This window comes from Hyaloscypha bicolor, assembly GCF_002865645.1.
Source record: "Hyaloscypha bicolor E unplaced genomic scaffold K444scaffold_73, whole genome shotgun sequence".
Lineage (NCBI taxonomy): Eukaryota > Fungi > Ascomycota > Leotiomycetes > Helotiales > Hyaloscyphaceae > Hyaloscypha > Hyaloscypha bicolor.
In genome coordinates this window covers 334,792-361,415 of record NW_020194575.1, presented here as the reverse complement: position 1 = coordinate 361,415, position 26,624 = coordinate 334,792, and the positions used below count along the sequence as shown (strand labels likewise).

General features: G+C 46.1%; 9 protein-coding genes across 9 annotated transcripts; all 9 read left to right on the top strand.

Moving 5' to 3' along the window:
* Positions 1-1,732: 1,732 nt before the first annotated feature.
* On the top strand, positions 1,733-2,408 carry K444DRAFT_722581 (uncharacterized protein; the record flags this gene model as incomplete). Its single annotated transcript, XM_024888562.1, has 1 exon — positions 1,733-2,408. A coding segment is annotated over one exon (364 nt), but the record flags the coding sequence as incomplete, so codon positions are not given.
* An 831-nt stretch (positions 2,409-3,239) lies between these two features.
* K444DRAFT_612891 (NAD(P)-binding protein) lies at positions 3,240-4,674 on the top strand. Its single transcript, XM_024880229.1, has one exon. It carries the CDS (start codon positions 3,479-3,481, stop codon positions 4,517-4,519), a length of 1,041 nt encoding a protein of 346 aa, XP_024736725.1. The 5' UTR covers positions 3,240-3,478; the 3' UTR covers positions 4,520-4,674.
* Positions 4,675-5,366: 692 nt separating this feature from the next.
* On the top strand, positions 5,367-7,823 carry K444DRAFT_663445 (uncharacterized protein; the record flags this gene model as incomplete). The annotated part of the gene is made up of 5 exons (XM_024886832.1): positions 5,367-5,975; positions 6,044-6,483; positions 6,539-6,733; positions 6,790-6,862; positions 6,911-7,823. Exons 1-5 carry the CDS (start codon positions 5,611-5,613, stop codon positions 7,821-7,823), a joined length of 1,986 nt encoding a protein of 661 aa, XP_024736724.1. The 5' UTR covers positions 5,367-5,610.
* A 3,053-nt stretch (positions 7,824-10,876) lies between these two features.
* On the top strand, positions 10,877-12,881 carry K444DRAFT_401091 (uncharacterized protein). Its single transcript, XM_024872526.1, has 4 exons — positions 10,877-11,336; positions 11,391-11,674; positions 11,730-11,854; positions 11,905-12,881. The coding sequence occupies exons 1-4, from the start codon at positions 10,985-10,987 to the stop codon at positions 12,644-12,646; spliced, it is 1,503 nt and encodes a 500-aa protein (XP_024736723.1). The 5' UTR covers positions 10,877-10,984; the 3' UTR covers positions 12,647-12,881.
* K444DRAFT_401092 (sterol desaturase) lies at positions 12,882-15,046 on the top strand. The gene is made up of 4 exons (XM_024872527.1): positions 12,882-13,279; positions 13,335-13,485; positions 13,537-14,785; positions 14,835-15,046. The coding sequence occupies exons 1-4, from the start codon at positions 13,117-13,119 to the stop codon at positions 14,868-14,870; spliced, it is 1,599 nt and encodes a 532-aa protein (XP_024736722.1). The 5' UTR covers positions 12,882-13,116; the 3' UTR covers positions 14,871-15,046.
* Positions 15,047-16,219, top strand: K444DRAFT_401093 (uncharacterized protein). The gene is made up of 3 exons (XM_024872528.1): positions 15,047-15,431; positions 15,498-15,673; positions 15,737-16,219. Exons 1-3 carry the CDS (start codon positions 15,223-15,225, stop codon positions 16,000-16,002), a joined length of 651 nt encoding a protein of 216 aa, XP_024736721.1. The 5' UTR covers positions 15,047-15,222; the 3' UTR covers positions 16,003-16,219.
* Positions 16,220-17,784: 1,565 nt separating this feature from the next.
* K444DRAFT_629691 (carbohydrate-binding module family 13 protein) lies at positions 17,785-18,565 on the top strand (the record flags this gene model as incomplete). The annotated part of the gene is made up of 5 exons (XM_024883096.1): positions 17,785-17,978; positions 18,036-18,145; positions 18,193-18,260; positions 18,318-18,352; positions 18,433-18,565. The coding sequence occupies 5 exons, from the start codon at positions 17,785-17,787 to the stop codon at positions 18,563-18,565; spliced, it is 540 nt and encodes a 179-aa protein (XP_024736720.1).
* Positions 18,566-19,624: 1,059 nt separating this feature from the next.
* On the top strand, positions 19,625-19,858 carry K444DRAFT_484106 (uncharacterized protein; the record flags this gene model as incomplete). Its single annotated transcript, XM_024873067.1, has 1 exon — positions 19,625-19,858. A coding segment is annotated over one exon (234 nt), but the record flags the coding sequence as incomplete, so codon positions are not given.
* A 1,547-nt stretch (positions 19,859-21,405) lies between these two features.
* On the top strand, positions 21,406-24,981 carry K444DRAFT_589448 (ankyrin). The gene is made up of 6 exons (XM_024878107.1): positions 21,406-21,912; positions 21,973-22,588; positions 22,667-22,785; positions 22,836-23,059; positions 23,113-24,410; positions 24,476-24,981. Exons 1-6 carry the CDS (start codon positions 21,497-21,499, stop codon positions 24,731-24,733), a joined length of 2,931 nt encoding a protein of 976 aa, XP_024736718.1. The 5' UTR covers positions 21,406-21,496; the 3' UTR covers positions 24,734-24,981.
* Positions 24,982-26,624: the final 1,643 nt, after the last annotated feature.

Genomic DNA, 26,624 nt, shown 5'->3' with positions numbered 1-26,624 from the left:
CTACAGACTCCTACAAAGAAAGGACCTTATGCCCCAACGCTTACGCGTACTAATCGAATACGAATCAAGACTGTTTTCGACTTTAATATCTCATCAGAGGAGATCCGCAAGCAATACGGCTATATAATTTCTCAAATTCAGTATGCAAAGAATGCCCCGGCTTACTTCTCAAGTTCACCGCCATAAAGCAAAACCCAAAATCAATACCCTTCGCTGTACTGCCTTACAAAAATGGCTCCTTAAATTACTATCTTGCCAGTATATTACTTGGAGATAAATATAAGAGATTGCTTTACTAGATCTTTATTTATAAGATTATAAAGCATATATTATATAAATAGCTTTCAAGCTTATTGGATATAATAGACTAATTACTAAAAGAAAGGAATTTTCAAACGACCCAGAAATTATATAAGAGCATATAGACTTTGCAAAAGAAGGCTTGACCTGGATATCCGAATACCTTTTTTACTAGATCTTTTCTAATAAGATTTGGGCCTCTAGTAAAGCATACATATAATTATATATAATAGTAAAGGAGAATGGGCCTAATTGCTTTAATTCTAAGTATTTATAATATTAGTATTATAATATAATTATTATAAGAGGAAAGAGGCCAGTAATATTTTAGGGAAAGAAGTAAGGAAATATAAACTCTTATAAGTATAATATAGTAATCTTGAATAATGTGGAATTCTTCCTTAATACGAACCCAGATTAAGGCTTTATTTAGATATAAAATAATGCCTTTTGCTATTACTTAAAAGAAATACAAGAGAACTTGCGAATTTAATAAATACCTTATATTAAATAGCTATAATACTCACTCGATCTCAATCTTATTAAGTATATATGACGTTGGATAAAGAATTGGATCCAAAAGCACTATTACGCAGCTTATTATAATGCCTCAAGGATCCCGCTATTGCAATTGAGAAGGATAATCTGGGAGGTATGGGAAGCTGTACCTGTGGACTTTATTATGAAGCTATATTTGTCTTGGTGGGACAGGTGCAAAGCTGTAATTAATGCAAAAGGCGGGCCTACAAGGTACAGACTAATTTGGAAAGCGGTAAAGTGTATACGTAGAGAATCTAGAAGATTCTAAGCTTTTTGATTGGCTAGAACCTCCTGTTTGACCCCCTTGTAAAGCTTTCTATATTAGGTGCGCTAGCAATTATTCTTGGGGGGGGGGGGAGTAATTCCACCCCTGGCACCTGCTTCTAGCACTTTCGACCCCACAAATATGCCAAATCTGCCTTTCGTATTGGTTACCTACCCCAGTTGAGACTGACATCAAAACCCCCAGGGGAGCGATTATTTACCCAAAGACCACAGTAGTCTCGGACAGGCGTGGTAAGTCCAGAGTTGGTCTCTTGATTATCGTTGCTATCTTACTTGTGAAAAGCCAATAGAATCTCAAAGCATTTATTCATCACGGGCGATTTCCCCTACCGAGTGGAAGGCCCATGTTTGAGTGGACCACTGGCAGATCCACCTCTGTTTGCTAAATCTCGAGTGTATAGATCTTATCACATTTTATTTTCAGGGAGTTAGATATCTGCTTTCCTCCTATCGCTCAGCCTTACCATATCACTATGGCCGGGAATCAGCGCTACTTCAAACTTTAACTTTACCTGTCGTCGAAGTCAGTCTTCTTCCATTTATCTATATACTGCTGTACCAATGGACCCAGTTTTTGTCCTCATATTCGCCGTCATGTCACCCACTTCAACCTTTTCCTAGCATATGATTCCCACTCGCAAGCATGGCCCGCCTTCAGCCATCAACACAGGCCTCATGGGAACCGGTACGCTGTCTATGGCACGCGCCTACGATATCCCCGGTCTGAGAACCCACCACTGCCAAGACGTAGGCACCATGCCAAAGGGAGAAGGAGAAGGAAGTGGGCTCTGAATGAACGCGCAATGGAGGGTACATGGCCCCACACACCCGTAGCGCGGCCAGCGCAAGGCCTCAAGCGGGAGGATTGGGACGCCGTATTCAGCGAATACGACGTGGCGACAGACGTTGTTGCAATTTCCACCGACCAGCTCGTCGAAGCGTACCCAGACGCGAAGGTGGTACTCATATAACGAGATTGTGACAAATGGTGGGCGAGATTCTAAACGCAGGACCTAGACGCACTAGTCTCTCCTTTTGCAAAACCCGTGGTTGGTATTCTCGACGCACTTGCTGGGGCCCGGGCGATGAAAGTCATGCAGAATACGTTGTTTGGGGCTTTTGATGTGCACGATGTCAAGAGGATCAAGCAGAATTCCAGGAAGACGTATTTTGCCTATTATGATTGGATTAGGGAGATTGTCCCTCCTGACCGAAGGCCGGAGTATCGATTGGGGCAAGGTTGGGAGTCACTCTGTGAATTCCTTTGGAAAGAGATTCCTGTTGTGCCCTTTTCCCAATGTCAATGACAAAGTAGAGCACAGTGCGAGGAAATTGGAGTTTAAGAAGTTTCTGAAGCGATGTTTCACTGTCTTGAAGCCATGGATGCTTGGATTCTTGACGGCTATGGCCGTAATACTGGCTGTTTGGTTTTCTTGATCATAAAGAATTGAGAGAAGTGGCAAAGCTGATTGCTTGCTTTGTTGGTTGAACTTCGATTGATGGGCATGTGGAAGATGTGGAAGATGTGGAAGAGAAAGGAAGCTGAAGCTGAAGCATCGACTTTGGTTGGGATTTTGGGGAGTGGTTAATTTTGTTGAAGACCCTCTTTAACAATGCATTCCTAGAACCTACTTTTTCCCGTGGGAGTCAGTGAAGGAAGCGGGGTGGAAAAGGGGGCAAGCGATCACGTGAAACATGGCTTAATGTTTTTAAAACTGTCTGACTCTGTGGTATTAATTGGACGTGAGCAAAGCCGTGCTCTACCGCTTAATAATAATACATCTTTGTTCGGTGGGACGTAAGCAAGGTTAAATGCGTAGGAGAAGATAGACAGGTCATGCCTAAGTCCGGGCTTCATCGGCCGTCCCAATGGACGCCATCCCTATGACCCCAAGTTCGCCGATTTTCCTCGGTAAGTCATCTTAACGCCGAAGTTGATTTCGGAGAAACAGTGTGCTGACACTGCATTGACAGAGCATGCTACAGTGCCGCCTTGCCGATTGCGCAAATTCCTCGCCATTGGCTATTTTTGCTACCCGAGGTACTAGAAAGCGCCGATGAGATGCTCTGTCAGCATGCCTACATGATCAATTCTTCAGCCTGTGCAATGCTTCCCTCTATTGTCATTCTCCACACGTTCTTCGCGTATCGTCTCCCCCAGTTCAGCATTACAGGTGATGCCAAACAATATCGGCATTAAGAGGAGATATCAGTAGCCCCGGCAGTCAAACAAGTATATATCTTCTATTACCCTTAACCCGAAATTACACCATTCGATAAACACTTTGAACGTTCAAGTATCAACACAACTATATCCGTTAACGCATCCACAAACCAATTCCTATCATCAAAAATGTCGCAAAGAGTTCTCCTTACCGGAGCAAATGGTTTCCTCGGCAGCCACATTCTGTCCGAACTTCTCAACCGTGGCTTTTTTGTTCGCAGCGTTGTCCGAAGCCAAGTAAAGGCAGACCAAATCGCCCGCGACTTTCCGTCTTTCAAATCAAAAATGGATTTCGGAATCGTTCCGGATATGACAGTTTCTGGAGCCTTCAACGAAGTCGTCAAATCAACCCCACCATTCGATGCTGTCCTTCATCAAGCATCACCATTCCTCTTCTCAGCAATCGGAAATAATGCAGAGTTCCTCGATCCTGCAGTCAAAGGCACAACAGAGATTCTGAAATCCATCAAAGCTTACGCCCCCGAGGTAAAGAGAGTGATTTACACTTCCAGCTGCGCAGCAGTCCTGAACTTCAATGCACCAGTGGGAACAACACCCCAGAAAGTGTACACGGAGGATGACTGGTACCCAATCACCTACGACGAAGCTCTTGCAGGCAGCAAAGCCGACGCCTACCGTGCAAGCAAGAAGTTCGCAGAGCTCGCAGCATGGAACTTCGTCAAAGAAGAGAAACCCAACTTTGATCTTGTGTGTCTGAATCCTCCCATGATTTATGGGCCACTCAAGCACACTGTGTCCAATGTCGAGGATATCAATGAGTCGAATGCCAGAATCTACTCCAACTTCGTCGACTCCAGCAAAGACGCCCCACTCCCGCTAAATGGGGTACACATGTATGTCGATGTACGCGATCTTGCTATTGCGCATGTGAAAGCTGTTACTACACCGGGAGCAGGAGGTCATCGAATCATCGTGAGCTCGAAGTCCATTTCTTCCCAGGATATTTCAGACATCTTCCGCAAGAACTTCCCAGAGCTGGAGCAGAGGACACCGATTGGGAAGCCAGGGACTGATTCGTTACCTGAGGGAGCTTACACAATTTCTAATGAGAAAGTAAAAAAGCTTTTGGGCTTGGAGTTTAGAAGTGATGAGGAGTGTTTTGTGGACTTGGGAAGGCAGTTGTTGGAAATTGAGAAGGCTTCGGCTTGAAATGTGAAAAAGATCCATGGGGTTCTAAATCTATCTTTAAAAAAATAGCTTCGGGCAATTTTATATGATTATGGATGCTTGGAAAGATGTTTCCGGAATTGAGTGCCTTGGTCATCCCTCGGAGTAACCTGGGGTGGAAGGAAAATTCCATCTGCATCGTTTTGAAGTCACTTTCTTGTCTAACGAAAATAGCACTTGTTCCCGATCATTTAAACATTCCCTTTTTGTTTCCCATAATCACTGTCGCAATGGAATCGCGCTCTCTCTCTGTTTGATTCGTTAGGATCTCGATTTGGAGATGACAGACTCTTAAGAGGGAGGAAACGGGCATATCGCCTGCCTCGTCTCCCAAATCTGAGAAGAGTATTTGGGACATGCGGAGCACGCTTTCAGGAGATGCCAAGTGAATATCCCTGGGGTACAACTACCGTTACTTTCAGCTAACCATCGACAGAGATCATCCTACAAAGCTTCAATCAAGTCATCCATCTCGGCAGACACAGAATACACTTCTCTTCTTCCAGGTTAGATCTAGGCTCTAGCAGCCCACAGACTGATTCAAGAGACCAACTATGAACAATGACTCGAAAAGTATCGATGTTCACACAAGAAACCCAATTTGTTTCCCTGTCCAAGACCCTGGGTGTCCACGGCGGCCGACACCGCACTGCCACCCCCACACGCCCCCCACCACCAAGAGCCACTTGCTGACTAAGGGTGCATGCCAATGGTGTTTCTCCCAATTTATCCGCCCTTGCGCGCAAGGCAAGTGTGTAAGCGGGGTACTATCAAATGCATCCACAGCGTTCCCGTGAGCATCGAGATTCCTATTCCGTGAGAGCGTGGATGCCTCCATTCTGTCCTGCCATCTACTTTCCAGTGTTTCCACAATTCCTTTGATATATCTCATTTTCGAAGTCCTCGGCATTACTTTACTGTAATACGGAAGTGTTCAATATGGCTCAGCCTTGTTTCTCGAACCCCAATCATCCTCTGGAGCCTGCGGGCGACCATCTCCACCAACCATATCCCATCCCCTGTTTGTCTACCGCCACAATTAGGTCCATTCTAAGTACAACGTATGGCAAACTATGTCGACTCATACGCGAACAGGGCAGGTCCTGCTCGAAAACGATGGTTTGCTTGATATAACCATTGGCAAGCTGCTTGGCCAAGGATTAGGCTACAATGACTGGAAGCGAGAATTCGAGAGCTGGGAAGGCTTTACGTGGTCTGAGACCTTTAAGAACATAATCATCAAAAAAGAGTTCAGTTTTTTCAGAAAAGAGATCCTGCGCTTGCAGTCTGAGCCAAACACGGCTCGTGGGCCTAAGTCGAAGACGAACTCGCTTGAGAGTATTCTCAAACGACTACAGGGCTTAGAGTGGGCCAAAGGAGTACCCAACGAAATGGAGCAGAAGAAACGAGATGGTCGGCTTCTTGGAAAAGACGCCAAGTAAGTTACCGTTCGAGTATCTTGAAGTTTTACTCTTTTTGAACATGCATTGACATTTCTTTTCCAAGGGCCCGCTGTCTTCAGTACCACGTCTCACGTTGGAAAGCTGAGGCTGTTTCAACAACCGAACTGTCATCCACCTGCCCTATAGGCATTGAGAATCCTAAAGCGATGCCGAATACAATGGAGACCGAGACCATTTCCCCAAAGCTGACGCATAAATCTAGGTCCGTCGTCTCAGCAACAAGAAATACAACAGCGGTACACTCTTCGAACAATGACATATTTCCTGGTGGCGACTCTTTTCTTTTTGAGAAGCCATTACACATTTCAGAGTCTGACATCTCGTCAATATTCGGGCACAAGGCACCACTTCCAGACTTTGACCCAATCATTTCTAGAGACTACGAAATACCGTGGGTGCCACACACTTCTAGTCAAGTGATTGAAGCCCCCGGGAAAGATATCACACTTGACGATTTCTTTAATTTTGCCGAGCAGAATCCGTGTATGCACTCTGCAGTTCCATCAATGCTTATTCGTCAGTACTGATTTCTCCATAGATTTTCCGATCGAGCTTCCTTCCGAAGAGCCCTCCTTTGAGATCCCACGTAGAAGTGGATTCAATGATTCCTACATGACCTATATTTCTCAAGCCAGCCGAGACTCGAAGACGCAAAGATCAATGCTTGACGAAATACTTGACTCATATGGATCTCGACCTGGTAAGGGTACTTGGTCGGCATGTTTAGATCAAAGTTGGTTCCCAAACCAATTGCTAATATTCATGCTTATCATCTAATCCGGTGACCAGAAGACACGCCTATTTCAGGGAATTTACCGTTCGAGCAGCAACAGACCGGCTCGGGCACTGCCGCTTTCTCTCAGTAAAATATTGGAATTTGGCCGCAGGATCTAATGCCTGACAATTACAGGAGTGATGCAGACACCGGCAACACCTCTCATATGATTGACACCAAAGCGCTAGGTTTTGGAACTACTTCTTCGGATAATTCTCAAGCAGAAGATCGCGAGGCAAATATGTACCTGCCTCGAGACCAAAATGAGCCTGCTACCTTAGCCCCAAACGTGGAAAGAACGGCCGCACAGCCTTTCTATGTCAATGAGCAACCCGACGGCGCAGCCCTCGGTCCCCAGAATGATTCATCATATCATATTGAAGTATTATTACGGGGAAAAACAGACGAATTGGCGGCTGCAGAGAATACAGTCTCTAAACTTTTGGTCGAGATCAAGATGTTGGAAGAATCACTTGCTAGTCGAGGGGATCAAAACCTCGAAGCTACTCCCAAGTCAAATAACTGCCATAAGCGCGGCACCGATGAAACCCTTCGCGGCGCAAAAAGGCTAAAAGGAAAAGGAACTGCTCTTGGCTTCGACTCACAAGTCTCCAAAAACCCCAGTGCTAATGGGGAAGAAACACTATGCCCGACTGGTGGTTCGCTATCCACATCGAACGGACCTTTGCCGCTTGGAAGAGCCCACCACCCATTCAGCCAATATAATGAGATAGTCTCAGGCTACACTGCGATCCATGCTATCAGCAACTCCGAAGCTCCAACGCCATGTCTTGCCGAGGCAGTGCAAGACGTTGGACAACCCTTATCACGCACATTCAACAATACAAACCCACGCGTAGACTTGCACGCCGAGAGAAGTACCACCGCTCAATCCTCGCTGAAGTACACGCCGTGGTCGCAACTTTTGACTGAAAGCACAAACGCATTCTCGAGTGATTCTCGATATACTTCTCTTGACATCGGTTTCTCTAAGTGCAGGGGTTCTTCTAAGGACGGTTTTGAAGAGAGTATAGCGTGGGTAGCTTGAATGTGAGGAGATAGTAAACTTTATTACTTTCGATCTAGTTGAACACTATCCCAGCTGTAGATGGCAGTGGGATTTAACTTGCCGCTGAGGCCTTGTTCTTCCGAGTCGACCTATAATACCACCGGACTCTGCTTAATTTTTGGAGAATATCGGACCTTTCCCCGCATGTCAGATCATCCTTTCATCTTTATAACAACATTTCTGAAAATGATCTCCTCTCATGTGCCACAATACCACCCTCTGAGACCTTCGATGCAGCCTCCACGGCGATGCTCGCCGATAAGATTCAAAAATTCGAATCCGTTTAGTGTTTTGCCGCTGCTTTTCCGTTAAATCCGACCATAAAATATCTGAATAAAAATGGTCGATCAGCGTCACTGTAGTTTGTTCCACCCACGCCGAACACAGTATCCACGATCTTATGAGCATTGGAATATACGTCCACAAAGGGCAGTTGGTCGTCCGATATTCTGTGAATAGTCAAGATGTACGCATCTACCATGGAGGAGTAAGCTCAACTTGAGGACTATCCATGATCCCTTCTCCGTGGAGTCGTAGATCAACGCCAATTGATTAGACGTGTCGAACAGCAGCTTTCTGTAAATAGATGAAGGTTCGAAGTGGGCGCAATGTGTAAGAAAGGTGTAGCTGGTCTGGATTTGAAGACCGGCAACGTTGCTAGAGGCGTTACGCATGGCACTGAGCGTGAAACGGTTCAGCTCGAGAGATTTCTCTTTCGCTCTGCCGTTGGAGTATCCCACCTTCTGGATCAAAGCTTTGGTTCCCAGATTGATTTGGACGACCTCACACCATCCAAGAAAACGTGTCATCCCATTGAACTTCTTGATCAATGATTACAGAGAACTCCACTCCTGCCTGCGTAACCATAGGATCGAAGCTGAGTTGAATACCTTTTTCAAATGAAAACCGTGGCTTTCGCTTTCGGCCACAGTCAACCACAACACAAGAGTCGAGAAGAACCTGCCCGCAGTCGTGCTCCGGTTTTGGAAGCGGTTCATCGCCAAGAGCAGCTGTTATGCCTAGTCTGTTTGCTTCGGTGCTGAAACTGGGTGGACCAAAATAAGGCTCAAAAACAAACCTAATTTCCGATAACATGAAGTCCTACTTGCTGGGAAGGTTCAAAGAGCTTTGCACAACAATTCTAAGCTTTTGATAAGTGGAGAAACTCTCGAAAGCTTTATTCCTCCGCACAGCCGAATTAATATTGCATTTTTGAAACAGTTGATCCTGATAGGTGGTTCTGGTATCTGGAAACTAAAACCTACTTGGATATTAGCCACAACCAATTGCAAGTTCCAACTTCTAGAGAGCCAAAATCTAAGGCAATGAATTCTCTTCTGATTTCTTGTGAATGTTCAGAGAAGGTTCAATCCAAACAACTGGAGTATGTCTGATTGCAGAGCTATAATAGTACAGGACAAGAAAATCGCATACCAGATACGCCATCCTCAAATTACACCTCATTTAGCAAGTCAAGTATGTTGTCAATAATATGCGCATGGATATTTGTTCCGCCTGTGCCGAGCTACCCCTATATTAAAATAGCTTCTATGTTGTAAGATTTACTAGCTAGGGAATCATTTGAATTAGGGGTGGAACTCGCCAGAGAGATGACGTTTTTGTTGTGAAGTCGACTGATTCCGAGGATCATTTTCTAAGGTTTTGGTTTGAGAGATAACATCTGGACCTCCCAGTCTAGGAAATGACTTAAATCGGTGTATTCTGTTACGCAGTTTGGTAAAGTATTGGCTATAGCAAAGAAAGTTGAGTATCTTGCCCCAGGGTTTCCACGGCATTTTTTTTGAAGTCATCCGGCAGGTAAGGGCCATCATCAATCCAGCGATCTTTCCTTTGTGACTTATTCTTTGCTGTAGTAGCGTGATACCCTTCTTGTGTTCTTAAATATAAACAGAAGGCGTCCATATTGGAGCTCTGCGCTCTATCGAACGGCGAAGGCTGTGCAATTTTAAGGGGTCTCCCGAATATAAGGTGAGGTCCGCCTCGTCATTGTAATTACTTATATGATCCTGAGATAAGAGGGAATTGAGATTGTCTTCTTTCCCACGTGATGCTTCGGAGATCAAGCGGGGCCGGCGACTATCGTTTGCTTTTTCAATCTCCGCTAGTAATTTCTTTAGCATCGCCACTACGCCACTGTTGTCAGTTCGAACGGCAGCAGTCAGAGGAGTGTAGCGGTGACAAAGTCCGCCATCTTGGTTCGAAACAGCACCATGGCCTACAAGCAATCACGCTAAGATCGAGTTCTGATCCTCAATTGCTGCAATGAGTGCTGTGCCATGGACTCGAGGTTTAGCATTGACATCGACTCCATAAACGATGAGCAACTCCATCATTTTGAGCTTCATGTCATGCGGACGGAATCGTGGAACTCTCAGTAGCGCAGTCCCAGAGTTCAAATAGGTGATATTAACTTTAGCTCCACGACCTAAGAGAAGTCTTGTAATTTCTGACGACCTCAGAGCAACTTCGTGTAACGGAATTATCCACTTCGTCATGCCTTCCTCACCCACTACTAAGTGGAAGTCGGGTCCCGGACCATCGTCAAGTAAGGATTTGACGGTATCGACGTCGCAGTCGTAGAGGGCTTATAGCTAGCGAAGAGTAAGTTTTCTATTTCTACTCGACTTAATTCGCCTATAAATCTTCGTTTCCTTGTTTTATTAATGTTGCTTGAGCTTCCTTGGCTCCTGGAGGAGAAATTATCATTTTGGAGTGTCGGGTAAGTCATGGACTTACAAGCGGAAGTCGCTGAGGGACTTTTGAGAGATTATATAGGTGATTAACTGAAGGTACTTAATTCATGAAAGCTGGTCAGTAGAGAGGAATTCAACTTTCAATTCGCCGATAACGAGAGCTTATTTCTTAGTGATTTCGGGATGACTTGAAAAGGGGCCCTTAGCGAGCCATTACTAGGCCTGGTTTCTAGGCATGGCATCATAGGGGGTGTGGCACTAGTGAGCTGCGCACCGCTTTCATGGCGAGCCGAAGATCCTTCGCTCAACTTCATCTAACTTTATCCAGCTTTTGAACACCGCATTCTCAACGGCACCAGCATCATATTATGTCGGATTTATTCTAAGTGATGATATCCTATAGTTATCTCTAACCTTGAATCACCAATGCGCAAGACGCTTCGCCGATCCTGCGCAGCTTGTGCCAAAGCAAAGCACAGTTGCGATCTTCGAACCCCAAAATGCTCACGTTGCGTGAAGAGAAATTGCGACTGCGTTTACGCCAACGAGCCACTCACTTCGACGAGAGCTCCCATTGCGGATCATGGGAATATATCTCACGCATCCCACGCATCAATGGTCCGTAGTTGGCCTCTACTCCTAAGTAGAAGTGGGAGAAGCGTGTCATCGGATGCCTCGGACATGTCAATGTTTTTCGAAGCACATATATTCGATCCATTCGGGTCCTACCCTCCAACAAATCTGCCTCATCTCCGTGTTCAAGGTCTCATGCAGCATTGTAAGTGGGGTTCTCACTGGAGACTATTGATTTCTTTTGCCTGACCTTTCCCAGTCTTGTCAAAAATCGCATTTCAGTACTATCCTTTAGATCTCAATCCATCTTCAAACCCCTTCGTCACATCGTGGTGGCCGTTGGCTCTCAATGACCCCGCATTATTTCATGTAACTCTCCAGACGGCTTCCCTGGACGATGAACTCCATGCCATGAAAGGGTTTCCACACTCGGAGCTTCTTATGAAAGACTCCGTTTCCCTCTTGAGACATAAAATTCAGGACCAGTCACTCGCATATCAAGATGCAACTATGAATGCAGTTGTTACTTTAGCGGCCATCGAGGTAATAATCTTGTTTTGACTTGTTATTAAAAATGACTGACATTTGGGTGTCTTAGCATGGAAAAGGGAACCTGCACGTGAGCAAAGTGCATATCGATGGAGTCAAACGTATGGTCGCTTTCAGAGGTGGATTATCCAAAGTCAAACAGACAAGCCCGCTTACAGCAAGAATGGTGCCTTGGTAAGACGTTTCTCATTGCGATTGTCAATTTCTGACTGGATCTCATATAGGGTGTCCTTGCTGGTCAGTGGATCGCCTCAATTCGAAACTCAAGATGATTTCGGAGAAGGGAATGGAATTTGCGCAATACAGCAATGGCAACGCCCATTTTCCAGCGAATGCAATGATCCAAATCTCCTCGACTTCGATGCTCTTGGCCTCGATCCTGCCCTTTGCAACATTGTCAACCGTCTCCGCTGCATTCTTCACGATCTAGCAATTCTGTCAGTCACTGATCTACACGATCTGACTTGCTTTACTCTCCATCGTTTGATGAGTTTACCTCCTCACACAGGGGTTGAGTCTCAATCACCGAACATCTCTGAATGTCTGCAGTACTCAATTTCAGCTTACATGCTCATCCTCCAAGGAGCGACGTATTATTCCCACGCTCATATTCTCAATGCTCTTGTCATTCAATTCCAACCTCATCTCGGTCCTCTATCATCAATTGGGGAATGTCAGGACTCATTGTTGCTCTGGCTCCTGTCAGTCGGAGCGGTCGCATCGACTGGTACGAATGAAAATTACTGGTTTCGCGGAGAAGCAGCCGCAGTTTCAGCAGCACTTGACATTCAATGCTGGGGCGACGTCGAGGCACATCTGAAAAGAATTCTCTGGCACGAAACGAGATCCCGAGATGTCTTCCAGCAAATATGGAAGGAGATCCTCGCATTGGACTTACCACTCCACAGCTTGGCAGTCGCCGAAGACCATGAAAAGCCGCGAAATTTCTCAAACATAGTCACGTGACACACAGCGGAGTCTAGTCCTATTCGATTAAACTCTCCACATCCATCGGAGAATGGTCCTGTGCGATTTTTGTACGAGCGCCATTCGCCATTATAGCGTGGAGGGGCGGCAGACCCTAGTGCAGATCATTTTCGGAGTCTAGTCCTCTTCGGTCCAGGACTTCCAGTGCGTCCCATCCAGGAACTTCCTTGGCGAACAATATGGAGAGGATGAACCGACTGCAAATTGTTTGCTTTGATCCGACCGTTCCGATGTCTTGCTATTCTAGCGTCCTCATTTCCGGTGTACGCCCTCTCAGGGATGTGTTCTCTTCGAAAAAGCCATGTCGAAGCAGCAAGACGTCGCAACCTACTTCCTTTAATGCTGCTACTAGGCCTCACCTCGCGAGATAATTCCATACATCTTGTTAAACACACTGAAAGGCAACTATCAAGTTTCTTTACTCCACCCAGGTCAGATCAATCGACAAAATGGATACAACTGGAACGATGGCGACCCTTATCATGGCCAATACATCAGCGCCATATCACGCATCGATGCCCGCCGTCCATTTTTTCGAGGAATATCTGGCTACCATAAGCGGTTGGCAAATTGCTGCCACTACTTTATTAGTTCTTATAGCATATGATCAGTGTCAGTCAACTTTCCTCCCTGCACACCATGATGCTATTTTGTTGACCTTGCATAGTCATCTACATCAAGAACAAAGGATCAATCGCCGGGCCAACGTTCAAGCTGCCATTCATTGGCCCATTTCTTCAAGTATTAGATCCGAAGTTCGAAGCCTACAAGAAGCAGTTCGCCAGCGGCAAGCTAAGTTGTGTATCTGTCTTCCACAAGTACGTTTCTGCGCGGCCGGACATCACTATTGACTGGCTGACTGCTCGCAGATTCGTTGTCCTCGCCTCCGACCGTGATCTGGCACGCAAAGTCTTTAACTCCCCCACTTTTGTCAAACCATGCGTTGTGCCAGTTGCCGAAGACCTCATGGGTTCCAACGCCTGGGTATTCCTCGACGGAAAAGCCCACGTCGACTTCCGCAAAGGGTTGAACGGTCTCTTCACCCGCAAAGCGCTCGAGTCTTACCTCCCTACTCAAGAAAATGTGTTATCTCATTACTTCAGCCAATTCGTTCGGGCGAGTAGAGACAACGGTGGGAATCCCATGCCATTCATGGGTCACTTCCGAGAGATCAATTGCGCTCTCTCGTGCCGCACATTCGTCGGCCACTACATATCGGATGAGGCAGTGAAGAAGATTGCAGACGATTACTACTGCATCACTGCAGCGCTCGAGCTTGTCAACGTCCCTCTCTCGCTATACGTTCCATACACAAAGGTCTGGCGGGGCAAACGGGCGGCGGATGGTGTGCTTGCCGAGTTCGCAAAATGTGCTGCGAAAAGCAAGGTCCATATGACTGCGGGTGGGAAGCCTACATGCATCATTGATCGGTGGATTTCAAGCATGATTGAGTCGAAACGATACCGCGATGAGGCTGCTGCAGGTATTGAAAACGGCGAGAAGCCATCTGTTGTCCTGCGCGAGTTCACCGATTTCGAGATCGCTCAAACCATGTTCACGTTCCTATTCGCATCTCAAGACGCATCGAGCAGTGCCACGACGTGGCTCTTTCAAATCATGGCACAGCGGCCTGATATTCTCGGTCAAGTGCGACAAGAGAATCTTGAGGCAAGAAACGGAGATGTGAATGCACCACTAGGTCTGCAGATGCTGGAGTCGATGATTTACACCAACGCCGTTGTCAAGGAACTTCTGCGGTATCGACCACCAGTCATCTTTGTCCCGTATCTCGCGAAAAAGGCGTTCCCAGTCACACGAACATACACCGTACCGCAAGGAGCTTTGATCGTCCCCTCCTGTTATCCTGCTCTCCATGATCCCGAAGTGTATACGCAGTCCGATTTGTTTGACCCCGAGCGATGGATCTCAGGGGATGCAAGTGAGAAGAGTAAGAACTGGTTGGTGTTTGGGACAGGACCACATAATTGCATAGCACAGCAATATGTGCAACTGACTATGACGGCGATGATTGGGAAGGCGGCATTGGAGGTAGATTGGGTTCATCATCCTACAGCAAGATCTGAGGAGATCAAGGTGTTTGCAACATTGTTTCCTATGGTATGTTGGCTCCAGACCCTTTAGATATGCCAAATGCTGACATGCAAAGGATGATTGTCCATTGGTCTTTACCAAGAGGGTTTGAAGTTTTGACGCTATGATAGAACGGGAGAGGGTAGACCATGGTTTCCGAATAAACCTCCTGTCAAGACAATCAAAATGAGTTACTCCGCCGAAAACCCCCTCTCGGGGTTGTTCTTCCTTTGCTACCCCGAAAATTGTGGAGTGCCCTCCAATCAGATGCCTTGCCATCCCCGCAGGCTGCAACATTTATTCCCTGCTCCCTTCCCGTGCTTACGACACACTCCGAATTGCTGTCAACCCTCTCACTATATAAAAATGGCCACTGAGCACTTCTTGGCAAATTTTATGCCTCATATTTCATACTTTATTCTGGATTTGAGGCTTTTGCGTTGGCTCAACCCTCCTTCTCAGTCATGGCATTCGACCTCTCCCCCGCCATTGAAGCCAATATCCCAGAACTGGCTCAAATCTGGCAGTTCAGTTTCCGCTCCTACGACATATGGGCCGCATCAATGCGGAACGTATCGTCAGAAGATGAACTCGCGTTTTACACCAAAGCCCTGACCGCACGCATGAAGCTGCCAAACACTGTAGTTACCAAGATTACCGAGCGAGAAACAAAGTAAGTAATTCATCTCTCAAAATATATGGGGTGTAGTGGGATTGTGGCTGATGATGGAATGATTAGGAAGATCGTAGCATGGTCCATGATGAGCAAGCCCTACACTAAGACGCCTGAGGAAGAAAACGCGCCCAAGCCACCGCCTATGCGTCCTGATACTACAGACTTGAGAATTTGGGCTACTCATGAGAGATCTGCTGAAATAATGAAAGCTCATGGCTATGATCCCACCACGGATTTCTGTAAGTCTCCAAAGAACACCACCCGTTTTGCGATGCTTGTGGGACACGCTGACGGTTGAGCAGCGAGGTCGGGACTCCTTGTCGATCCCTCATATCAGAAACTGGGCCTCGGAACAAGACTGGCTGTTTTTGATAATGAGATTGCAGATGAAGCTGGTGCTAGGATTTGGGTCATTGCTAGTTCTAACTCGAAGAAATTATTTCTAAGTTTGGGGTTTGTGGTGTTGGAGACTGAGAGTGTAGTTTTGGAGGAGAGTGAGGATGGTGGGAAGAAGGTGGGGACGCTTTCTATTACGATGAGGGAGCCGAAGGGCCGGGAAGCAGAGTAAATTTGGGAAATGGTACATTATCTGGGTTTCAGTGTTCGAGCGGAGCATCAAATTCAGAATCCTAAAGCATCTCGCGGTGGACATAAAAAGCGACACTAATCTTTATTGTCCTTATTTAACATTGGTCAGTAGTCTGGATTTTGGACAAACACTGGTGGCAGGAACATGGACATTCTATAGCCTCCGATATTTCAAAATATAATTAAATATACGAAAGGTCTAGAGAACATTAGGAGCGTGAGAACAGGAATTGTCCCTACTGGGCTTGGTACAATTAGTGGCACTTTTTGTGTCCGCCGCGAGAGCATGTTTCGAGACTGCTGAAAGGCACGGCTCGCTTCAGCCAGCTTGATTACACGATTCCTATGACAACACTTCAGAAATACAATCTGTCCCAGATGCCAAACCAGTTCCTTAGATACAATTGCGGGACTAGCAGTATTCAATCATCATAGAACGGCTCATTTTGGTTATACATTAGACAGTTGTACTTATTTCTTGAAGTGGTCAGCGTGTTTGTCTGCAAAGTAATATAAGCGAAAGCTCGGTTTCAGTTAGCGGAGATCATTACACATGCTTCTCCCCATTCGAAGACTTCTTACGATTCCAATTAGTCTTCTTCAAATCCTATCCAGCTGAATTTGCTGTATTTTTTTTCAAGCAATTGATGCACTTTCTCGCAATTATGACCTAGCTATGAGACCAGCATCAACCGTGGGGTGGATATCTGCATCGTTCTTGATCTCCTGTCCGCCTATCAGGTTTTACATCAACTTGTCAAGGTCCTGTTGGCTTACGTCGTGGTTGGCATCAATATTCCATAGCGGTAGTGACATCAACTTCGATGCGAGTTTTCTAGGTAGCATCAACTGCTCGTTTTGCTTTCCATGAGGTTTCACTTGGTGAGGTTTCACGCGTAGTGAGCAACCCTGCACCTCGAAAAAGTCAGCCTCCTTTCCTTCTCCTCATGATCGACAAGTTACCATATTGTGTCATAAGACTTTTTGCTGCAGGCGTCCGCTGTAATAAGGTTAAACAACTATATTAAGTCATTACTCACAGGTCCAACCGGACCTTTCCTTCCACCCGACCACGAGCACACCAAAGGATTCTGTGCAACCGTGATCGAAATCTCTCTTTGTAAACCTCATAGAGGTAGGGGTCTGTAGTGCTGTGGTATCTACAATACGTGCGTGTCATGGCGGTATTGCGGAGAAACGTACGAGCAAGTCGGTCAAACTGCTTGTTGTGTCTCCTCACTCGGTGGATTTGCTGTGTCAAGTGAGTGTGTCTATGCTGGTGAACATAGAGTGTCCTTCCTTGCTTGTGGGGAAGCTGCTCATTTGAGCTATTGTGCCCCCTTGCGTTGCACATATTGGGGTTTGTAACACACAAAGTCACAACGGCTCCCCGCATTGCTCCCGAGGCTGAATGATTCGCTTTTGAAAGTGTCCATTCCCAAGATGGTCCAAAGCCGGCTCACAACATACGACAATCAGATGGATCAACTTCGGCTTTGCTGACAAGGCACCGCAAACCTGCAGTCGGTACGTACATTACTTGCAATGCAGCTCAGAAGCAGTGATATGTTGCAAAGTTCAAGTCTTCAGCTTGTGTTACTACACAAGGAGGTACCAGGCCTGACAGTGTCATGGTGTTCTGATATTTAAAGGAGAAGATGGTCGGCGGTTGTTAGATTGTTCGAAGTTCAGTGCTCTTCATACAATTTACTTACATCTCCATCTACCTATTGCTTGAGCCCATCTCATTCTTTCAATCAACATGCACTTCCCGGCCATGGCTACTCTCACTGCACTCTTCGCCGCAACGGCGTTCGCTCTCCTTGCCGGGAGTGAAGCAGAAGAATTCCTTCCATACGCTGGACCGGACAACTACATCATCCAGAACGTTAAAACTGGGACTGTCCTTGATCTTCTTAACGGACGTCCTGGCCCAAACACCCCTCTCAACGGCTAGTGAGTCGATTTTACGGTATACGTGATCTTTGCACCCACATTGACCCAATATTGCAGCCAACTGAATCCAGGTCCGCACCAGAGATGGTATGTTGCGTCAACAGGCGCTAATGACGACGTCATGATTGTCAATACTGCCACGGGGGCCATTGCCTCTTGCCCCCACAGTAATCAGCACTCCACCTTTTCAATTCTGCCAGACTAATATACTTAGGTGTAAATGCGCCAAATGGGTGGTATCAAATGATTGGCGGGGAGGTCCCTGTTGACGGCTACTCTCGAGTAAGTTCTTGCTGAGTTGGGCATTCTTCAGCCAGCAGCTAACGACCAAATCCATAGTTCAATATGATCCCCAATAAAGACAGCAGTGTTCAGTATGTTCCCAGATTCACATCAAAATGATCTTTCAAGGAGCCTCCTCATTTAATTGGCATTAGCTGACCCCATGGAATAGATTCAAGAACCAGGCCAATGGCTGGTGCATGGACATGGCGCAGTCAAGCTCTGCGGATGGGACTAACGTGCTGTGCTACCCCTGTCATCCCGGGGTTGGCACCAACCAGAATTGGGTTATGGTTCTTGCATGATTTTGAAATCAGGAAAGTTGACGATTTGGGTTTTTCTTTCTTGAGTTTATGTGGATTTAGGTTTCACCTCATGGGTTTCCTAAATTCCTGCCTGAATTGGCACATATCTCTCATAATACTAAGTAGTGGTTTTATCTTGATTTTCTTAAAGTAATCGCATTATAACTGTCTTCTGAGGAATCTAGTCCCATTATGTGTGAAAAGTCACTATGCACGTGACCACAACTTCCTCCTATATTTTTATGACTTAGTACTAGTGGACAGTTGAATTCGGCGGCATAAACGCAAAATCCTCTTGATATCCCAGAACACCACCGCTTTCTTTTCATGAATGTTTATTGTTAATTTTAAAACTTGTCAGTAGCGATTTAGTCTTATCAGTGATTAGGGAACCAGGAAAGCCTGCTCTGGACTCTGGTGGCAGGTTGGTGAAGAGACGACGCGGGTATTTCTCAGCCTTACGGGATCTTTTTTAGGTCATCAAAGACCACCTCTGCAACGAAATTGCGAACTTCACCCGATTCGAACTCAGACGCTCCTGAATCCCCTCTATGCCACCACTTTACTCAAGTCACTAGACTTGCTAGTACAGTAGCAGGGGCTAGTTGCTTCTCAACTTCCAAGGCAGTGATCGTGCTTATCAGTTGGTTTCTCACCATTCCGTGACAAAGGGCGCCCTCGAAGGCTCTTGATACTCTGCTCCAACGTTGCTTCGGAAAGATCCGGCCGAGATATAACTGCCGTCTTTTCCAAGTTACGAATACCCGCCTGACTGATATCAGGAACTCGCTGAGAGTTCAGATGCCTGCGGCAAGGAGCAACCAGTTCAGCAAGGAAGAAAACTGCAGGAAGTGGATGAAATAACGCAAGGCTCCGGCGAAGAGTCCCAGGTCCCGGTGAAAGAAGGGCATAACAAAAGTCATGTCTATGGCAATCTCCAGGACTTCGATCAGATCCGCCTTCTACATCTACAGGCTTTGTTCGGGAAGCGGAAAAATTAAATGCACCTCAAACTCGCAAAATTTTCCGAGTTGCCTTAGTACGAGGTGCTCTCCTATCTATATGTGGGGTCCTCCAAAGCTCATCAAGTTGATACTTGTCGACGGGGCCGATTTCGAAGTCCGGGAGAATCTCTGGGTGGCACTTCAGCATTTACGTTTGGACTCCAAACCAAGGGAGCTATGGGTCGATGCCATTTACATTAGTCAACGAAATATCCATGAACGAGATTATCAGGTTAATCAGATGGCCCAGATCTACGAGCAAGCAACAAGGGTCATTGTATGGCGTGGGGCATCGGAAGCATCCAGCAAACTTGCCATGGAGCTCATCTCCTCCTTTCAGGGGGGAACACAGTTTATCCAACCGTCAACCGATCGGAAAGTACTCGCTAAATGAAATTGAAAACTCACTGCTCTTCATGCCCTTCTTATTCGAGAGTATGGGAGCAGACTTTGGATTATCCAAGAATTCTTATTTGCGAAAGAGTTCATACTCCAGTGTAGTGGTGATCGGCGTCCTTCGTTTCACTTTTCCTTTTTCTTGTGACTAGCATGGGGTATTTCAACGGTATCTGGAGAACATTCAACGGTCTTGGAGTGCCAGGAACGATTAAGGATCTTGCAAGCTATTCTCAATTCCCTGCCGGCAAAGTTCATGCTTCAGCGAGAAACTAGAGGTACGACAGGAGACAAAGGATTTTCGAGGCTCGATAAAACCAGGTCAAGACCTACCAACTTGCAACCTCTGTTCATGTTCTTCTCGGACTATAAAGGAGCGGTCCAATGCGAAGATCCCCGAGACAAGATTTTAGGCCTTCGCAGCTTGGCCTCTGGTTGTTGCAAGAAAGCTGTTCCAGCTCAGTACTCTTTAACTTGGAAGGGATCCCTTTGGGGTCAGACTCTAATCTCATATTCGCTAGTTCCGCTTTAGTCACCGAACGCGAGCTGCTGCTGCTTAACCTGAGCTGAGGGTGAGCGTACCTGATCAGAGCTTGGACGTTCTGAGCACGCCCTGGGTCCGCCTCTGCTCCATAATATGGAACCCATTTTGGCCTCCAGCTCAGTTTCTTTGCCGGATCGCCCGGAATCTGTTTCTACTCCCTTGCAGGGTTCCTGCTGGAGCAACTTTGAATCCCTACCAGCACCTCCCTCTATTTTTACTTCTTCTCGAACGAAATGCTTGCTTCCCTCTTCTTCTGTTCGATTAAATCAATATCGTCTCCTTCATATTGTCGGGCTCCGAGTATATCGAGTGGGGTAACATTTTTGGGGAGGCGTTATTATACATTTCATGTATAAAGCGGAATAAAGTTGTCGCCCAAGCTAGATTTGTTCAGGCCATGCTCATACTTAACCACTCTCAGGTCCAAAGAGGGAAGTCAAATCTCTTTCCCGCGTGACCACGGCCGCTAAAGAGAGGAGGCTTAAAAGTAGTAAAGAACTATTAAATTATAAGTTTAGTGTAAGAAAAACCCAAGGGAAGAAACCAAAACCTAAAATCTGAGACTCCGTAATTATAAAGAAGAGAAGATCTCGAGGGAGAAGCCGGAGGAGGAGAGCTATATAGGTACAGGAAAACGCATCACGTGTGGTAATATGTCACGTGGTTTAACTGTCCCGCAAATTTTCACTTAGTCGTTCAAGTTTAAGTAATATAAAGGTTTCGCGATTTTCCAATTTCGGGTTTTATCAGCTAGACCGTTACCCGCCTCAGTATCTTAGAGACTATGGTCGAAAATCATTGGGAGTTAAGTCTTGACCTATCGGCAACTACAACCACATATCCACGAAACCTGTAGCCTCGTCAAACCTTTATTCTTTCCTGCTGCCTAAAATCCCTTTATCACCAGATACCTTGTGTACAACCAACCCGCAAACTTAGCACATCATCCTTTCCTCTTTTCAAGTCATAAATTCTCGAGTTCATGTCATGGCCGAGGTTCTAGCCGTCGTTGCAAGTGGTGCAGGGCTGGCATCTCTCGCGATCCAACTCGCAGATGGGATCGACAGGCTACGGAAGCGCTGCGAGAACTTAGAAAAGCTTCGCGATAACATCGGCACTCTGATCGAAGATCTTGAAATTATCGTTGAGCAGTTGCACAACCTTGAGGGAGATCAAAGCGAGATATTGGAATTCATGGCCGTCCCAACAGCCCTTGGCCGGTGTCAAGCAGGCTGTGAGAACGTGATCAGAAGGCTGGAAACGCTCATCGCAGGGATTCCCAGTACGTCCTCTGGAGGGTCGAAGACACGAATACTACGAACACTATTCAAGTCGAAAAAGTTAAAAATTGAATTCGACGAGCTGAGGAGTGCGGTACATGGCCTCCAATTGAATTTTATTGGGTGGGTTTCATCACCTTTGGCCCAAGTGATGCTTTTCAAGCGCTGATTGAAGACATTCAGGATCCAGTGTTTTCACCAGAGAGCATTCATGCAGAAGCGTATGCTCTCGGTAAGTACTCAAAGAGATGAGACGCTTGGCAAAAACATCACATCTTCAACTGAAGCCTCCACAACAAACCTTGAGGTAGACAAAAACGACTCCCAACTAATGCTAGAAACTGTTTCAAATGAGCCATTCTGGCGATCAAGACGGCAGCGCCTTCAATGTGCAGTGTTACAATGTCACTGCTCCTGCCACTTCACTAAGCAAATCAGCAGCAGGTTCTGGTACATTCATTACAGTCCATTGGCCCATATATTGAAAAACTGCGACACTGTAACATGCACGGCTCGTCGTCATCGCCTTCAGTTTCGAGTCGCATTATCTCAACTTGGAATCCCATGGGCAGTAATACTGGGAGTAAATCTAACCCTGGAGGTCGGAAAGTTCACACTCTATCCCGACCTACAATTGCAGAGAGTTGTTAAGTACACCTCTCCGGGATTTGAGATTCTTTGGAAACTTTCCGAGGAACAATTGGGTTGGGATGATGCAGAAGCACAATTCAGAGAACTTTACCGAACGGATCCAACTTTTTGTAGCCAAGTTGATCCTAGTGGACGCGGATATCTGGAGGTAGGTGATAGGCTTTTTCTTCTCACCAACTCTTCCATTCCCTTGTTATCATCTCTCTAATATTGAAACGTATTACAGAAAGCTATGGAAGCTTTGGGATGGGTCATGGAAGGCGGCAGCAACTTCGACAACCTACTTCGAGTACTACAACTCTTCGTCAAGGAGTTCAACATGTCTCTAGGTCTGGAAAGTTCTGAGTATGCCTGGTTCTATCCTTCTTAATAGATGCGACTGATAAAATTGCTAGATTTTTGTACGCTTCCGCTTCTCACAACTCGGAAGGTTGGCATCTTCACGTCCTAGAGAATGTTCTAGAGATTGGCTACGACTTCGACAATTCCCCGGCTCCGCAATTTGAATCATGGCCCAGGCCTTGCGCAGATAATCTAGGAGGAGAATTCTCAATGCCTCTTATACCGCAGGACCCATTCTTCATTGAATATCTCAGCGCAATCGTTCGTACTAATCAAGGTAATAATCTGTTTCAATATGTGATTGACCTTGTTCTAAAGCATGATTTGCAGACTTTGGGGGAACTACCCCCCTACACCAAGCCATCCTGCATGGTTCCATGAAATCTGTCAGGAAATTAATTCAGCAATCTCACCCCCTAGAGGATAATGTTAACTTTCTCGGTCAAACGCCACTACACATTGCCATTCGCAGTCCTTCAAGACTTAAAGCTCTTCTGGATGCAGGACACGATATCAATGTCCGTGATAAGAATGGTATCACTCCTCTCATGTATGCCGCTGCGACAAATCGACCAATAGCCGTTTCCATCCTGATCCGTCGAGGTGCAGACTTGTTCATGCATGATGATTTGGAGAATTTTGATTTCATCACGTACGCTGCTGTAAGGAACCATTGGTTCTTAATCTGGCATGCACTTGGAGTTATTGAATCAAGAGATCCAACCCTTCTTTTGAGCGCCTTCTCCAGGATCATTTCTGGTCCAAGGCCTCCTCTATTCTTGGAAGAGGGCAGAATATGGACAAAATTATTCATATTAAGTGTTTTGTCAATGTTGTGCAACATTAATTTTCAATTTGAAGATGGGAGAACAATGATGCACGTTGTTGATCTACCTCAATATGCACATATGATGATTGAGCATGGCTTCACGGCATTGAATGAGCAAGACAAAGAAGGCGAGCACTCACTCTTTGCGGTTACCAAATTTCTCGATGTGGAACTTGCTCAGCGTTTAATCGAAAAAGGAGCCAATATCAACTTGAAGAACCACAAAGGCCATGGTGTTCTCTCTCAATTCCTTCAAAAATTAACTGCACCAAGAGAGAAAGAGTGCAAGGAGGTATTGGAGTACTTGGATATGCTTCTTAGAAACGGTGCCGATGTCGTTTCGACAGATAATTGCTCTTGCGCTTGCAGTTCTGGTGGGTGTTTACCAATATCCAGACTTAGCTTCAAGCTTCAAGTGCTTTTTCACAGAATTAACAATCCATGTTGGGTTTTTGAATGGCTGTGTTTGCTAGAAGATAGCGGGAAATTGGTAGAGGCAAAAACGAACGCGTTATCCGTATTACGTCGAGCCAAGTTCGACCAGACAAATCTTGTCCATACATGCTGCCGCTTTGGGGCCAGCAGGGATCACACCCTCAGCGGCGATAAATTCTGGGACATTTCAAGCGTAATAAAACTTGACCGGCTGGATGATGAGATGAAACTGTGGGAATCCAAAGGATACGATGAGATTATATCCGAACTAATAGTACAATTGGGCAAGCAGTTCACCGAGGCAAGTGGATCTATTTCAAGAGAGATACAGGCAGAACAGCCATTTCAGAATGAAACCGTTAAAGTGAGTACCACACCAAACTCTTCCCATTAGTTGTAGCTACAGATGTGTTCTCACACTTGGACTAGGGCGCGGACACCCCACCATATGAAATAGATTATACAAACGATGAGTTTCATTCTCGTTTCGATTTGTTTTTTCGATCCTTTGAAACTCCAGGTTCTCTACGTGAACTGGGGTTATTGGAGATTGAAAGAGACTACAGTAACGAGTGCTTCGTGGAATATGTTTCCCGTTTGGAATCCGCTCGAAATGGTGATCTCTCTGGGAGGATGGTCTTCTTAACACGATTATCAAGTGCTTTAAATCTTCCTTTCGGACGATAAGTTCTCTGGCGGCTTTTAGAGAGATGTAATGGGGAATACCTACAGTCTGAGGGACTCATCTTGACACCTATGTTAGTATCGTAAAGCGCCCTTTGCTCTCACGGTTTCTCAGGGTTTAATACTTAGAGCTAAGGACATGAATTTGTTCGCCAGGCTCTCCATAACATGTCTGACAGGATCTTGGAAAATGGCATATACTAGAATACGGGCTTAACCACCCCTAGCTGATCTGATCCAGCTAACCCGTTGCCAAGCAATGTATAGCGTGAGAAGGCTATTGACAACAAAGACAAAACTCCCCCTCACTACCCACATCTGTAAAACCCCATGCAAACCCACCCCCCCTCGAGCAGGAAACGCAAAACCTCGACATATTAACACCCTGTCGCTGTCCCCTCCAGAATCAGATCTCTGAGTGGACTAGCGCGCTAACAATTAATAGCTAAGTAACACGGCTGTGGAGCTGCAGAGCGTGTGCTCAAGGTGTCTTGTCTCAGGGGCTGCCCAGGAACTGCTCAGGTTGCTTAGACAACGTACTCGTTAGGTGAGCTGGTTGAGCCGACGGGGGGGGCAGAACGTGATTAGCTCCTGAGTAAGAGCGGTCATGCTTACCAACCGAATGTGGTACGAAAATTGGAGGATTAGAGTTCAACTACTGCCAGAGTCAGGAAATCCCTTAGTGCTTCAATAATGCGGAATCGACCACACAGTTTAATAGTACCCCGGACGATCTTGCAAGAAATATTCGTTGCACGCCTATAAGCCGAACGAAGGCGCATGGTTATGTGAGAGGTCGGATATGTTACGTCAAGGAAGTGATAAGACAGAGAGCTTAAAGAAGGTCAACTTCGATGGTCAGTGGCCAGACCTCAATAAAGGCATTCTCAGCCGCAAAGTTCTCACAGCGATGGTTCGGATACAACTAAGATATATTTTCAACCAATTCCACCCAGAAGACCAAGTTTTATCTACAGCACAATCTTCCAAATGCTATTCTAGACCTTTATGGACCATGTGTGACTTGGGTGTTGTTGGGAAGGATAAGAGGAAATTACGTTTTGAGACGTTAGAGATGGCAAAGTCAGGTCTCCCGTCGAAAATCTCTATTTCTGCTCAGAGCCCAAAAGTCCGATCAGCTATTGGGGGAGTCAGAAATGGACAGTAGCAGAACGCTGGACATTCCCAGCCCAAGAATTTAGCTGGCTGCTGAAATCTGCCCAGGAAGTTTGCAGAGCCCTCCCAAATTGCCACCAGTGCAGTGTAACTATTGAGGAGAACGGTTTGATATTATCCGTCTCCAGCTCCACGAAAGTTGGAGATCTCGTTTGCCAATTTCGAGATTCAGATATCATTGCACCAGTCGAGGTTACTGCGGATGTTATCGTTTTCGGATGAAGCGGGCTCTCAACTTTGTCCCATCCCGACCTAGAGTTGCAGCAGATATCTGTGCAAGGGAAATGACATTCGGTGGAGCAAATCCATATGCTTTCGCACTTGAGATAAATTCATTGGCTTTGTTGACGCTTTGCCAGTTTCAAAATCAGTTGACTAAGCCGGACGGTGAGGAGCACAAGGAACGAAATTCGTCCCCACAATACCAATTAGATCCCCATACAATCTTCTAGTGAAATGCAAAAGCAAACAAAACATACGCCTAGGAGATGACGATTCCTAAAATCATTGATCGACACCGAACGCCGGACCGAGTCCCCGAACAGAGACCATCTCACCGTCCTTGAAACACAAGCGAGAGCATCAATAAACCGAGGCTGCTGGATCTGGGAACTTCGACTTCCTTCTCAAAGAAGAGGCGAGGCAGAGAAAGGGGGAGAATAATATCCAATGTGCTAGCAGATTCCCTCTACTTTCTTTTTCGAGAACGCTAACCAAC

What these genes read in the sequence shown, in the direction of transcription:
- K444DRAFT_612891 (XM_024880229.1), top strand. Translation starts at nt 3,479, where the DNA reads ATGTCGCAAAGAGTTCTCCTTACCGGAGCAAATGGTTTCCTCGGCAGC.
- K444DRAFT_401091 (XM_024872526.1), top strand. Translation starts at nt 10,985, where the DNA reads ATGCGCAAGACGCTTCGCCGATCCTGCGCAGCTTGTGCCAAAGCAAAG. An exon ending in TTACTTTAGCGGCCATCGAG is followed by an intron (nt 11,675 to 11,729) that starts GTAATAATCTTG and finishes TGGGTGTCTTAG; the next exon opens with CATGGAAAAGGGAACCTGCA. An exon ending in ACAGCAAGAATGGTGCCTTG is followed by an intron (nt 11,855 to 11,904) that starts GTAAGACGTTTC and finishes GATCTCATATAG; the next exon opens with GGTGTCCTTGCTGGTCAGTG.
- K444DRAFT_401092 (XM_024872527.1), top strand. Translation starts at nt 13,117, where the DNA reads ATGGATACAACTGGAACGATGGCGACCCTTATCATGGCCAATACATCA. An exon ending in TGTGTATCTGTCTTCCACAA is followed by an intron (nt 13,486 to 13,536) that starts GTACGTTTCTGC and finishes GACTGCTCGCAG; the next exon opens with ATTCGTTGTCCTCGCCTCCG. An exon ending in TTGCAACATTGTTTCCTATG is followed by an intron (nt 14,786 to 14,834) that starts GTATGTTGGCTC and finishes TGACATGCAAAG; the next exon opens with GATGATTGTCCATTGGTCTT.
- K444DRAFT_401093 (XM_024872528.1), top strand. Translation starts at nt 15,223, where the DNA reads ATGGCATTCGACCTCTCCCCCGCCATTGAAGCCAATATCCCAGAACTG. An exon ending in ATTACCGAGCGAGAAACAAA is followed by an intron (nt 15,432 to 15,497) that starts GTAAGTAATTCA and finishes TGGAATGATTAG; the next exon opens with GAAGATCGTAGCATGGTCCA. An exon ending in TGATCCCACCACGGATTTCT is followed by an intron (nt 15,674 to 15,736) that starts GTAAGTCTCCAA and finishes ACGGTTGAGCAG; the next exon opens with CGAGGTCGGGACTCCTTGTC.
- K444DRAFT_589448 (XM_024878107.1), top strand. Translation starts at nt 21,497, where the DNA reads ATGGCCGAGGTTCTAGCCGTCGTTGCAAGTGGTGCAGGGCTGGCATCT. An exon ending in CTAGGTCTGGAAAGTTCTGA is followed by an intron (nt 22,786 to 22,835) that starts GTATGCCTGGTT and finishes TAAAATTGCTAG; the next exon opens with ATTTTTGTACGCTTCCGCTT. An exon ending in TTCAGAATGAAACCGTTAAA is followed by an intron (nt 24,411 to 24,475) that starts GTGAGTACCACA and finishes CACTTGGACTAG; the next exon opens with GGCGCGGACACCCCACCATA.